General features: G+C 43.9%; 1 protein-coding gene across 2 annotated transcripts in view; it reads left to right on the forward strand.

Annotated features, from left to right (window-relative positions):
* The first annotated feature begins 594 nt into the window (after positions 1-594).
* The window catches only part of klf6a (Kruppel like factor 6a), a 117660-nt gene continuing 106106 nt past the window's right edge, over positions 595-12148 (forward strand). Inside the window, exons 1-4 of one of the 2 annotated variants that reach the window (XR_013966169.1) lie at positions 595-987; positions 3381-3990; positions 5189-5312; positions 5782-8421. Coding sequence is in view for 1 of the 2 variants with exons in the window: in XM_080794038.1 (XP_080650164.1) it covers positions 886-987; positions 3381-3990; positions 5189-5312; positions 5782-5833 (888 nt within the window). In the remaining variant the exon portion in view is untranslated. Of the gene's footprint in view, positions 988-3380; positions 3991-5188; positions 5313-5781; positions 8946-12148 lie in introns of those variants that run through there. The other variant, XM_080794038.1, reaches the window with a different exon arrangement.

Here is a 12148-nt window from a genome sequence, read left to right on the forward strand (position 1 = left end):
AAAAAAGAAAAGGAAAAAATGAACATAATTATGTGGACCACTTGACTTTATTTAAACAGAATGCCATTTCCCCCCAATTTCTGTGGAAAACTTAATTTCAAGGTAAAGGAAAAGGAGGAAGGAAGGGGGGGGAAGTGTAATGAAGGGTTGTATAGGCAATAGTGCATCATGTCACAAGCCAGCGCTGCTGGTAATGTTGCATTAGAATTAAATGTTTCCCAAAAAAGCAAAAAAGAGGAAACTGGTGTTGCGTGCGGCCAACAGCTCACATGCGCGCTCTGTGGCGAAACATGGAACCTTTTTAGTACACACAACACTTCAGCTGGAGCTCCAGCACTGAAAGACCACGGATCGCAGGCAGGCACAGCGCGTATATATATATATACAGCTCTAAAAATAGCCGTCCAATGAACGCGAGCCGAGCCGTGAGTTAAACGCACCAATTAAAAAAGAGACACGGGAGAAATTGTATCAACGGGCGCGCGCGATTGGTCGAGTGTGATATCATATGCGCTCCGGCGCGCTGGTGGAATCCGATTGGCGGACGCCGCGTGAGCGTAGACGCGCCGGGGGAGGGTTGCCTGCGAGGTTTGAATAGGGAAGTTTGCAGAGCGCACGACTCTCCTCACCATCCAGTCCACTGCCTGTGTTTGCAAACACACACACACAAGCACGGATCGTCCGATCAACAACTCAAAACGGAGCGTCTTATTTTATTATTCTTCTTTTTTGTTGCATCGAAGCCGCATGCAAGTATACGCACGACAACAAGGATACTTGACAACACCACTTTCCCCCCCTTCCCTTCCCTGCGCGTCGCTCTGAAGAGATATTTTCTCTTTAAAAAGTGCAGCTGACTGAACGCTTTTTCTACCACTTTGGAAAATGGATGTGCTACCCATGTGCAGCATCTTTCAAGAACTTCAAATAGTTCACGACACGGGCTATTTTTCAGCCTTACCGTCTCTGGAGGAGTACTGGCAGCAGGTGAATATTTCAGTCCATTTTAAAGTTATGAATGACTTATTTTTTTTTTTTTTTTTTGGCGACACGGATGTTTACGCGCGTATGATAAGGAGGAAATGTGTATTTGCCACTTGAATCCCAGCACCGACAGCAACAAAAAAAAACTAAAATTACAAAAAAGGCAGATCGGCTATTTTTGGCGAAGAGATTTTTGGTGTAGAACCAAGGGGGAAAAATTTGGCCAAGTACAGCGACAACTCGCAGGTCCTGTCTGTCTGGAGGGTTTAATTGAATTGGATGATGGCGTTTATTGCACATTATGTCATTCGAATAGTAAAACCAGAATACGCATGATGAGGTGCACGTTTGATAAATGTGCTAGACCCCATATTATCATCGGACTTACTTTTGTGGTGCGGAGTTCGTTCGGTGCGTGAAGTTGACAAGCATGTGTGGGCACAGTGACAGTGTGGTTTGACAGCTCCAGCATTGGCTCTGCTCTGCTCTCTCTGTCTGGGGAAGATGCATGGACTGGAGGAACTCGCAGGGTTCAGCTAGCAGCAAGCAGTCTGCTGTATTTTGAGCATGAGTTATTTAACCAGGTGTTTTCGATGCCTGGCTGGCAGGGTTAGCATTTAAGCTCAGCGATAGAGAGACCTACACATGACATAGTCAGAGAGAGAGGCGATCCGTCACCTCGTATTCGGTCCGGAATGTTGTGTGGGGAGATAAGAGCGACAGGAACTCGCGTCAATCAGCGGATGTGCAGACTAGCTACTACTCATTCAAATGAGAATACAGACAGACAGACAGACGTGTGTGTGTGTGTGTGTGTGTGTGTGTGTGTGTGCGTGTGTGCGTGTGTGTGTGTGGCGATGCACTGCACTGCTGCAGAAATATCATGTGTAACATGAGATAGATTACGTGATTGTAATCGATCCCATTTTACCTTCAGGGCATTTGATGATTTTTGGCACAGAGCTCTTAACTTGAGCTGTTGTCTGATTTATATTGTTTCCAAAGCAGAAAGATGTTGTGGTTAGGGAGCCCTTCTGTAGCAGTGTTTCATGTTGTACGTCTCACTTGAACTGAAATGCTTTAAATAGTACGCTTTTTTCTCTCATTTGCTGGTTTATTTCAAATGTTACCCGTATCCAAAATGTTATGTCCGCTTGGAAGGAAGCGCGTTCATTTGCAACCACGTGAGTCATCCTGTCCTGGGGATTTGAACAGGATAGAGATCGACAATAATACGATGGAATCAAATGTCAGAGATGGCCAATTCCATGCTCGCATGAGTAGGTACCAGTGCAGCCGGAAAACATTGTGTAAGAGAGCGTGTTGCACTGTTGCAGTATGCCTAGAGCCATGTCAGCTCTGCTCCCCTCTGTGCCATATGCACCTCATAATGAATGGCCTTGCTCGCACAGCAGAGTCCCACAGCTTTGAGTCACACTTTAAACCAGTGTGTGTCTCCACTAAGAGCATTGGCCTGACACTGAGGAAGGATGTGATTGCATGTCAGCAGCCAGGCCCCCCCTGGCCCACGAGGACAAGGCGCTGAGCAGCTCATGTTAAGAGGGGAAGTTGGGGCAGCTTCCTTAAAAGGTCTCTAAATTCGTCCAGTGAGTCACTAGTACTCGACCGCTGAAACGAGAATGCACATTTTAAAATGCTCCCTTTTGCACTTGGGTGCAGAAAGTGGTGGTCAGAGTTTAGGGGCTGTGACAGCTCAGCTCAAATGGGACTCACCACGGCTTCATTCCACAATGAAGGCCCATGTGGAGCTGCTTGATAACATGACACGTTGTTTGTGAGATGAACACTCAGCTGTGCTGCTGAAGCTTACATGCCTCTTGTGCCAGTGGGAAGTTGACTTGATCCTGGCGTAGCTCGTCTCCAGCAGTCTACCGATTACACACTTCCGAGATGCTTTTTTTTGGGGGGTATCTTCTACTGTGTGGTACACTGTAGGATATATACTTGTGTGTAGTACACAGGAACAACTTAACATGGTCCCATCATTTGTCCATTTTCAACAATTACATACGTTCTTGCACAACACTGAGGTTTGTACTGTGTGTGTGTTTAGACAGGCCGAATAACTACATCGAGCTTGGCTAGCAAATTATGTGGTGTCCAAGCAGTCCTCTTATTCATTGTGCAGAAGTGGTCAGCGAAGTTCCTGTTTGTATCTGCGATAAACATTTTGTCCACAACAGACCACACGGCACAATACTATAGCCTGAACGGTTATTTCAATGATTTCTTCTCATTCATCCAAGTATGCTTTCTCTCTCTGTGTCTCTCTCTCTCTCTCCCCTTCATTCTCCAGATATAAAAAAAAAAGCTCTATTGTATTTACGTGTATAGCTGATAGCATTTTCTCATTTCTCTGCACTTCATCATTCCAGACATGCTTGGAGCTGGAGCGATATCTACAGAGCGAGCCTTACGTCTCCACGGCCGACCTCGTAGCGTTCGACAGCCCGGAGAACCTCTGGAGCAAGCTGATCTTGCAGGCCTGCGGGGACAAAGCCAAGGCCGAGTCCGCTGACCCAAAGATCCCCAGCACCGTAGCCCACGAATCGGAGGACAATCAGGACAACAGCCAAACTTTGGACACCAACAGTGTGAACTCGGAGGACGCCAGCAGCGAGGCTTCCTCGGACAGTTCTGAGGAGCTCTCGCCCACACACAGCTTTACCCACAACCCCCTGGGCTCCGTCCTGGTCGGGACCTCTGGACCTTTCAGCCCCTCCGTCATTAGCAGCACTCCCCCGTCCTCTCCGGAGGGGGCCAGCTCGGAGCCCTGCAGCATGGTGCAGGGCTGGAGCGCAGACTTGCACTTGCCGGTCAAAATCAGGACCGGTGGGGTCGGGAAAAGTACGGAAAAGACGGGACTTGTCTGCGGGGACACGTCGCCGGACGGACGGAGGCGAGTACACAGGTGTCACTTCAACGGCTGTCGCAAGGTTTACACAAAGAGCTCCCACCTCAAAGCACATCAGCGCACTCACACAGGTGAGCTATAACAACAAAACACTTGCAAACAGCCCAGCCATAAGGGTCCCCTCTGTGAAAGCAGGGATTGTTGGGTGCAGTACTTAGTTTAGACAGTTTTTGGTTTGGACTAGTCGTTGGTTAGACCAGTCATTAGTCCTACAACTACAACCTAATCTCAAACCCTCACCCTAAACCTAACCTCCCACAGGGCAGCACACCTAAACCTAGCTTAACCCATGTCTAACCAATGACTAGTCTAAACTAAGTATGCACCCCGGGATTGTTGACACATCTTCACTTAAGCAGCATAATGACGGGGGAAAAAAAAGGCTATTCTTTGTTTGTGGCCCCCTTGCAGAACTAGTTCATCTTGATTCGGTGTTAAATGACATGAAACCGCACACAGTCACACACACACACATTATTCTCCCAAAGAATCTTATAATTGTACGTTAAAAAAAAAAGAAAATTAGTGCAATTATTTTTGTCTTTCCACCCTAATGGCATTGTCCGGGGCCAATGTGTAATGTAATTAAAGGTTGTCCTCAGCCAGAGTGCTGTGAGTATTAGCTCTGCATGGCTGGATACCTAAACTGTGACCTAATCTATCTGGAATGTGACTGACTGGGTGAGAGAGAGAGAGAGAGAGAGGGGGGGGGGGGGGTTGGCACATGGGGGATAAAAGGGACTCGGTCCCTCAAAACAGATTGAGTTCCACCATGGGAAAGGGCGAGGGTGGGGGCCAGGGGCGCTGACTTGGAAGGGTTTGAATGGTCATTTGACCGCGTCTTATTTTTGATTAGCAGCGTGCAATTGCACGTGTGGCTTTCTCCACGGGACCTCTCTCTCTCCCTCTCTTGACCTACAAAAGTATTTTTCTTTTTGTTTTTTTTTACATTCAGCTACGTAAGAGCACAGTCTTTGCATTCCTGACATGTTTCGCATTGCATAATGTAAGATGAGAAGTTATCCAACAGGTTCAGTGGAATCTGGAGTTTCGAGTGACTTTGTTACAGACTATGTCTATGTCTATGATTATGTCTGACCTGGAGGCATTACTCATTTGAATGCATTTCAATAACGGGGGACAAACAAAAGACATGCACAGTGCCCCTGCATGGCTTTTTTAGAAGAAGCTCACTGGAGAGAGAAATAAATCTTCCATTTCAGACCGAAAACTAAAGACAATTTGTTCTGTGCTTGTTCTATTTTCCAGGTGAGAAGCCATACAGGTGTTCATGGGAGGGCTGCGAATGGCGTTTTGCACGAAGCGACGAGTTGACCAGACACTTCAGAAAGCACACTGGGGCAAAGCCATTTAAATGCAGTCACTGTGACAGGTAAAGGCAAAACGAGAACATGGCCTAGATCTGATAACGCTATGTACCAGTTAGGAGAGAGATGGGATTAAAGGCATGGGTTCCTCATTGATGTGCTCTGCTTTTGTTGTGCCATCGCAAAACAAAGCGCATGCTTTGAAAGATTGAAAGCAATGATGGTGTATTCAAACGAGACAACGATCAGTCTGAGTTAATTTAGTCACGTTTGAGTGTTTTGCATTGCTAAGTTACAACTAAGACAAGTCGATACACACACTCACAAAATTCAGGCAATTGATTTCAAAGATTTCCCATCCGAAAGGATCTAAAGTTTTTACAGCTCAATCTAACGGGATGCCTGTAGTCTTTCTTTCATCCCGTTTTCATCTTTTTGTTTTGAATGCACGTTATTTTAGATCGCAGCACAGTTAGATCTATTAACCATTTTGTAGACTCTAAATATCTTTCTTCTTTGCCCTTCATTTTACAGATGCTTCTCCAGGTCTGACCATCTGGCTCTTCACATGAAGAGACACATCTAGAGCCGGGGCGAGCATCAGACAACCAACCGCAGCGAAGAAGGGGAAGAAATAAACGCTGTCTCCCGACCGACCGGTCTCTTGGTTGAACTGCCCCCCAGAGCAGAGAGGCGGGAGCGTGTTCCAGCCAAAGCATGCCATTTTGCACCATTCTCAATCCCAGTGCCTCTATACGGACCTCTCTTTGGACAAAAAAAAAAAGGCGCTCCTGAAGGTCATCTGCTTATTTTTTGTGCAGGCGACGAAGAAGAGGACAAAATCAACGGATGGAAGAATCGATTTGAGAAGGACTTAAAAAAGAGACATGAAAAAAAAAAATACAAAAAAAAATTACAAAAAAAAAGAGATGGACACAAAAAGGAATGAATGAATTGTATGTATGGTGCATGATGTTTTGGGGGGGGTCAATTTCCCCCGGACAAGCAGATACACTGGTACTTTACAAACGCAAAAACTGTCTGAGGTAAGCATGTGTGCACTGTGAATGTCTGTGACTGGCTGACTGCCCCCACCCCAACAACCACCCCCCTCACCCGTGAGCGGAGAGACCAGAGAGGATTGAGGCAGAGAGACAGGAACGGATGTATGTATGGATGGAGGGAGGGAGGGAGGGGGGAGGGCTGGTACCGATATTGCTGAGGACTGAATGGGTTTCTCGGGGGGAACAAATTCAGTTTTTGTTTTGTTTTTCGCCTCCCGGTCACGTGAGGATGGGCTTGAGAGGAAGTGCCTGTGTCTCAGGCACCCAAGACTGGGGCCTTGGGTTGGATGAGTAAAAAGGGGGGGTTGGGGAAGACTTGCCCTGCCCTCCTCTTGGGAAGCGATCCAGGGCACACAACACCCCCTGCCCCCCCCAGTCACTGTATGAGAGGAGCTTTTTTGGTGTTTTTGGTGCAGCTACTAAATGTGCAATGTGTTATGTAGCCTGGTTTATGAATTATTTCTTTTTTTTTTTCCTTTTTCTTTTTTTTTACAAGCTACAAAATTGATTTGTAGTAAAATTGTATAAGCTGTGTGCTTAGAGGTATGCTATAACTTCAGTATCATTAGACAGGTGTTGCATGGTTCTAGGGTTTGTACACGACTTTTCCTGTTTCCACTGTAATCAGGATGGACTGCAAATAGTTTCAATAAAAGTGCAGCTAAAAACACAAAACCGGTTAAATGTTACAATATTGTACATAAAGCCTTGACGATCTTATCTTCTGTTAAACGTCATCCATCCCCTCATGCTTATTTCACGTTTTGGCTGGAAATATCACCACTGCTTACAGACACAGAGTTATTGGTTGTTTTCTTTCACTCATCCATTGCCTTTGAGGACACATTTTGATTTTTTGTACATTCTTTCCATTTTCTATCTGATAATGCACTGTTGACCTTAATGGTGCCTTATGCAAGTGACTTTGCCCTGTGATGGTGGTTCGCCCCCGTTTGGGAGGTCACATTTGTTCTATGGGGTGATTCGAAAAGCTTGTTCAAGGCTCAATTACCTATCAATTTGCACCTCTTCTGTTTTATCAACAGTTGCCCCAAGCCCCTTCCTCCCCTCCCACCCCTTTATTTTCTCTTTTTTTTTTTTTTTTTTAGATTAGAGCTTAGTGTATAAAAATGTTCATGTTTTGGAAAATGAGTATCTTTTTTTTTATTTATTTTGTTTTTTAGTTAGGATACTTCCTTGAGCAGTTGCACCAAATTAACTGATGTATAATAATGAATCACATTTGGTTGAGTCGGAGAGAGACCCTGTAAGACAAATGCTGTATGTGAAGAAGCACTTAAAATCCTTGATTAAAAAAAAAGAAAAGAAAAAACATTTTACTACTGTGTAGTATGTACTGTAATCCATTAACACGACTGTACAAAACAAAGCGCAAAAAAAAAAAAACAGATTTGGATGCATGTGCACCTATTTGAGGAGAACGCAGACTTTGAATACGAAGCAGCTGCTTTAGCATGAGAATTTAAGGCCCAACTGTAGCCCCCTGCCATCACCCTCTGCCCCCCCCACCCCCCAACATCTCCCACCATTCCCTGCAAGCAAAGACTGAAGAAAAAGCTAAAGATTTATTGTAATTAACAGGCTGCAGTTGGACAGGCCTTGCCTTGTACTGCCTCTTGGTAATGAATTGCTAAAGGCTTTGTTGGCATGGAATCTGTCACAGACTGCTGACTGTGTAGGTTGGGTTATTGACCTGTCTGGGGGAAGCGTTGTTCTAGCCCGAGCTGAAACAGTATTATGAAAACCGGGGTGGGTTGGGGAGGAGGGGGGGGGGGGTTGGGGGTATGGTTGATGGCCTCTCTGGAACCAGATAAAGATCATCCATTTCAGCTGACCTGCCATCAGTGCATATACACACCACTGGCAAAGCCCCCCATGGCCATTTTCTTTTTTTGTTTTCACCCTAAAAACTGCATTTGCTTTATGGGTTATTTGTTTGCGAGTATATGCGGGGGTCATTGGAAAGGGTAAGATAATTATGAGATTATCTCTACTAAACTAGAAATGTGACCCGATGAGCAGAAATCGGCCTGCTCAACGTTCCGGGGTGCTGCTGCATGCAGTTGGAGGGAGTCTGAGGTTGCAGCGAGTTAAGAGTGTATACTAGCATGCTCCGACACATGGATTTGGATGGATGAGTATGAACTTGCCGTACGGGCTAAGGTTTATTTGTTTTATGTTTTGTTTTTTTCTTTCTATTTTTTTTTACTGTGGGATAAGAGAGGAGCTCCCAAATGGCAGCCAAATACTGTTCAGGTGGTAATTGAGCCTTGATTCTACTCCATGTTTGCTTGCATCTTAAACCTGATTCCATCACTTCTCTATCTCGCTCCTTCTTCCATTTCTCTTCCTGTCCCTTCCCCCTGAAATGTTACGTGTATCTTTTACACACACACACACACACACACACACACACACACATGGAACACAGCTCTTTGTTCTCAACAGAAATGTTTGTATAAGAAACAAAAAGAAAAAAAAAGAAAAAAAAAAACTTTTGTAAAATTGTTATGTTTATGCTTTATGAAATTTTTATTTGAAATTGTTTTGCAAAATTGTTATATTTCTGTATGAATGTATTTTTTATTGGAATAATAAGAAATTCTTATCAGACTTTTGCCTGCTTTCCTTCGTCTTAATTTGTCGACTCTCCATTACGTTAGGGGTGCAAACTAAGCAATTGAATCCATTCTAATTGAATAGAAATATTATTAATATTTGATAACACTTTGTTGGGTGAAAAGTTTCAAAATATTTAAAGAGAATAACCAATTTCTATAAGATCTCAATGCATTGTACATTGGCTTGCAGATTGCACTATGAGTATAATATAGACGTACGGCATACTATAGCGCGCCGTTTTTCATCATTTTTGAGGATTTGAAAAAAATGACGAAATGACAAAAACGATGGGTTATAGCCCATGTTTTTTGAAATTTTGGAAATTGCGGAAATTTCGGAAATTGCAAATTCCGGAAATTGCGGAAATGGAAAATTGCGGAAATTGAAATTTAGGAAATTGCGGAAATTGAAAATTGCTGAAATTGGAAATTGCGGAAATTGCGGAAAGCGGAAATTGTGGAAATTCGAAATTGCGGAAATTGCAGAAAAATTGCGGAAAATACAACACATTTAGCAGGGCACTGCAGGGAGTTGAACCCCGTTCCGGTAAACCAGAAGTACCAGTACCAGTGCCTTAGCTTTTGTGTATTCAACTATTTGGGTAACATGTGAGCTTTATCCTCTAATTCATGGGCCTGGATTTTTTTTCTCTAAAAATTCAAAAAACGATGGGCTATACGATGGGCTATAACCCTGTACGATATGGGCTATAGCCCATGGTCCAAAATGATGAGAAACGAGGATAACTTTTTTTTTCAAAATTTCAAAAAACATGGGCTATAACCCATCGTTTTTGTCATTTCGTCATTTTTTTCAAATCCTCAAAAATGATGAAAAACGGCGCGCTATAGTATGCCGTACGTCGGCTAAAGAGGTTAATCGATGTGTTGATCTATATATACAACATTCTTGATTATTCGATAAATCCAAAAAGGTAAATCAGAAGAATCGCTAAGAAAGTAATCAATAGTTGCAGCCGTATTCTGTTAGTGCAGTCCTGTATAACTCCTGTTACACACCATTACATTCAAGGGCTTATGGTCTAGGAGTCTGGGCAGAATGTAGCTATATTTAATAGTTTTAACACACACACACACACACACACGGTGAAGTGTGTGTGTGTGTGTCAGAGCTTGAAGGGTACATTTCCGGCCGCTTAAAATCACATCATGAATGAGTGTCACAGTAGTACTTCAATAAGCACAGCCAGGGGCCTCATTGTACAAGATTGTAGATCAAAATTCTTGAGCCATGACTTTAGGAAATGATACAAGGGGGATTAATTCCTAGCTACTTCCTTACACATTTGTCATTCCGTTACAGTCGCTGTACCTGTTGTCCTATAGCAGCTTTGTCAGCCTGTCAGGGTGTTTAGTACAACCCTCCCCTTCCTGACTTGCAATTTCCGCAATTTCCGCAATTTCCGAAATTTCCGCAATTTGCTAATTTTTCCCATCCTTTCCGGTAAATACAACACATTGAGTAGGGCACTGCAGGGAGTTGAACCCATATCTCCATAGACAACGCCCTGGTAACGTCTGTCCCAACAGCCAGGAATCTTGGTGTTGTCCTGGACAGTCAGCTCTCGTTCAAAACTCACATCACAGCTGTCACTCGATCCTGTAGGTTCACACTCTATAACATACGACGAATTAGACCGTTCCTCACCCAGGAATCAGCCCAGCTCCTAATCCAGACAACAGTCTTGTCAAAACTTGACTATTGTAACTCCCTCCTTACTGGCCTACCAGCATGTGCACTTAAGCCTCTCCAGCTGATCCAAAATGCTGCAGCTCGCTTGGTCTTCAACCAGCCAAAATTCTCACATTTCTCCCCCCTGCTCCGCTCCCTCCACTGGCTCCCGGTCGCTGCCCGCACAGAATACAAAACTCTGATGCTGGCATTCAAAGCAACCAAAGGTATGGCTCCCCCATATCTTGCAAGTATGATCGAACCCTACAAACCCTCCCGCTCACTCAGATCAGCCAACGCAGGGAAGCTGGAAGTACCCTCACTAAAAACGCCGGGACAACGCTCCACACGTCCCAAACTCTTCTCCCTTCTGGCTCCAAAACTGTGGAATGCACTTCCCATTGCAGTCAGAACTGCAGCATCACTCCCAATCTTCCGCCGTAGTCTGAAAACCCACCTTTTCAGACTCCATCATGGCCCATAGCACTTACCCCACCCCCTTAGATAGCAATTCTGTAGACTTAGATAGCATTTGATACAGACTTATAGCATGTTATGTAGACAGCATAAGTGCATTGTATGTAGTCATAGCACGTCATAGTACATATGTGTAGCATAGTAGTATAGATGTATAGCTTATATGTATAGTTTCATTATAGATATTCCACTGTTACTTTCTTAGCTACGCATGTTTCATGATAAATGTCTTTATGTGATGTATTCCCATGCTTTTTGTTCTTGCTTAATGTAAGTCGCTCTGGATTAAGAGCGTCTGCTAAATGCCTAAATTGTAAATTGTAAATTGAACCCCGTTCCGGTAAACCAGAAGTCCGACACCAGTGCCTTAGTTTTTGTGTTGTTCATTTACAGGCCCATGGTCCAAAATGATGAGAAACGAGGATAACTTTTTTTTTCAAAATTTCAAAAAACATGGGCTATAACCCATCGTTTTTTTCATTTTTTCGTCAAATCGTCAAAAATGATGAAAAACAGCGTGCTATAGTATGCCGTACGATATGGGCTATAGCCCATGGTCCAAAATGATGAGAAACGAGGATAACTTTTTTTTTCAAAATTTCAAAAAACATGGGCTATAACCCATCGTTTTTTTCATTTTTTGTCAAATCGTCAAAAATGATGAAAAACGGCGTGCTATAGTATGCCGTACGATATGCGCTATAGCCCATGGTCCAAAATGATGAGAAACGAGGATAACTTTTTTTTTCAAAATAAAAAAAAACATGGGATATAACCCATCGTTTCCGGGGGGGGGGGGGGGGGGGGGGGCTGGTTGCTGCAGAGAACTATGAATAGTACACTTAAGTAGCACTAGCTCTTCTCCCCTCAAATTCAAAGCTAAGACATTGCAGTGGTTTCATTTATAGCAGCGACTGACTGCTATAATGGCTTAAAGCTAGCTAGCTAGCTCTCATCAAAGCAGTATAAATAATTTATCTCCATCTCTTATACAGCCCATGGCATTTAATTAGAGAGCGCTTTTA

This window comes from Protomyctophum bolini (genome assembly GCF_963924005.1).
Source record: "Protomyctophum bolini genome assembly, chromosome: 21".
Classification (NCBI taxonomy): domain Eukaryota; kingdom Metazoa; phylum Chordata; class Actinopteri; order Myctophiformes; family Myctophidae; genus Protomyctophum; species Protomyctophum bolini.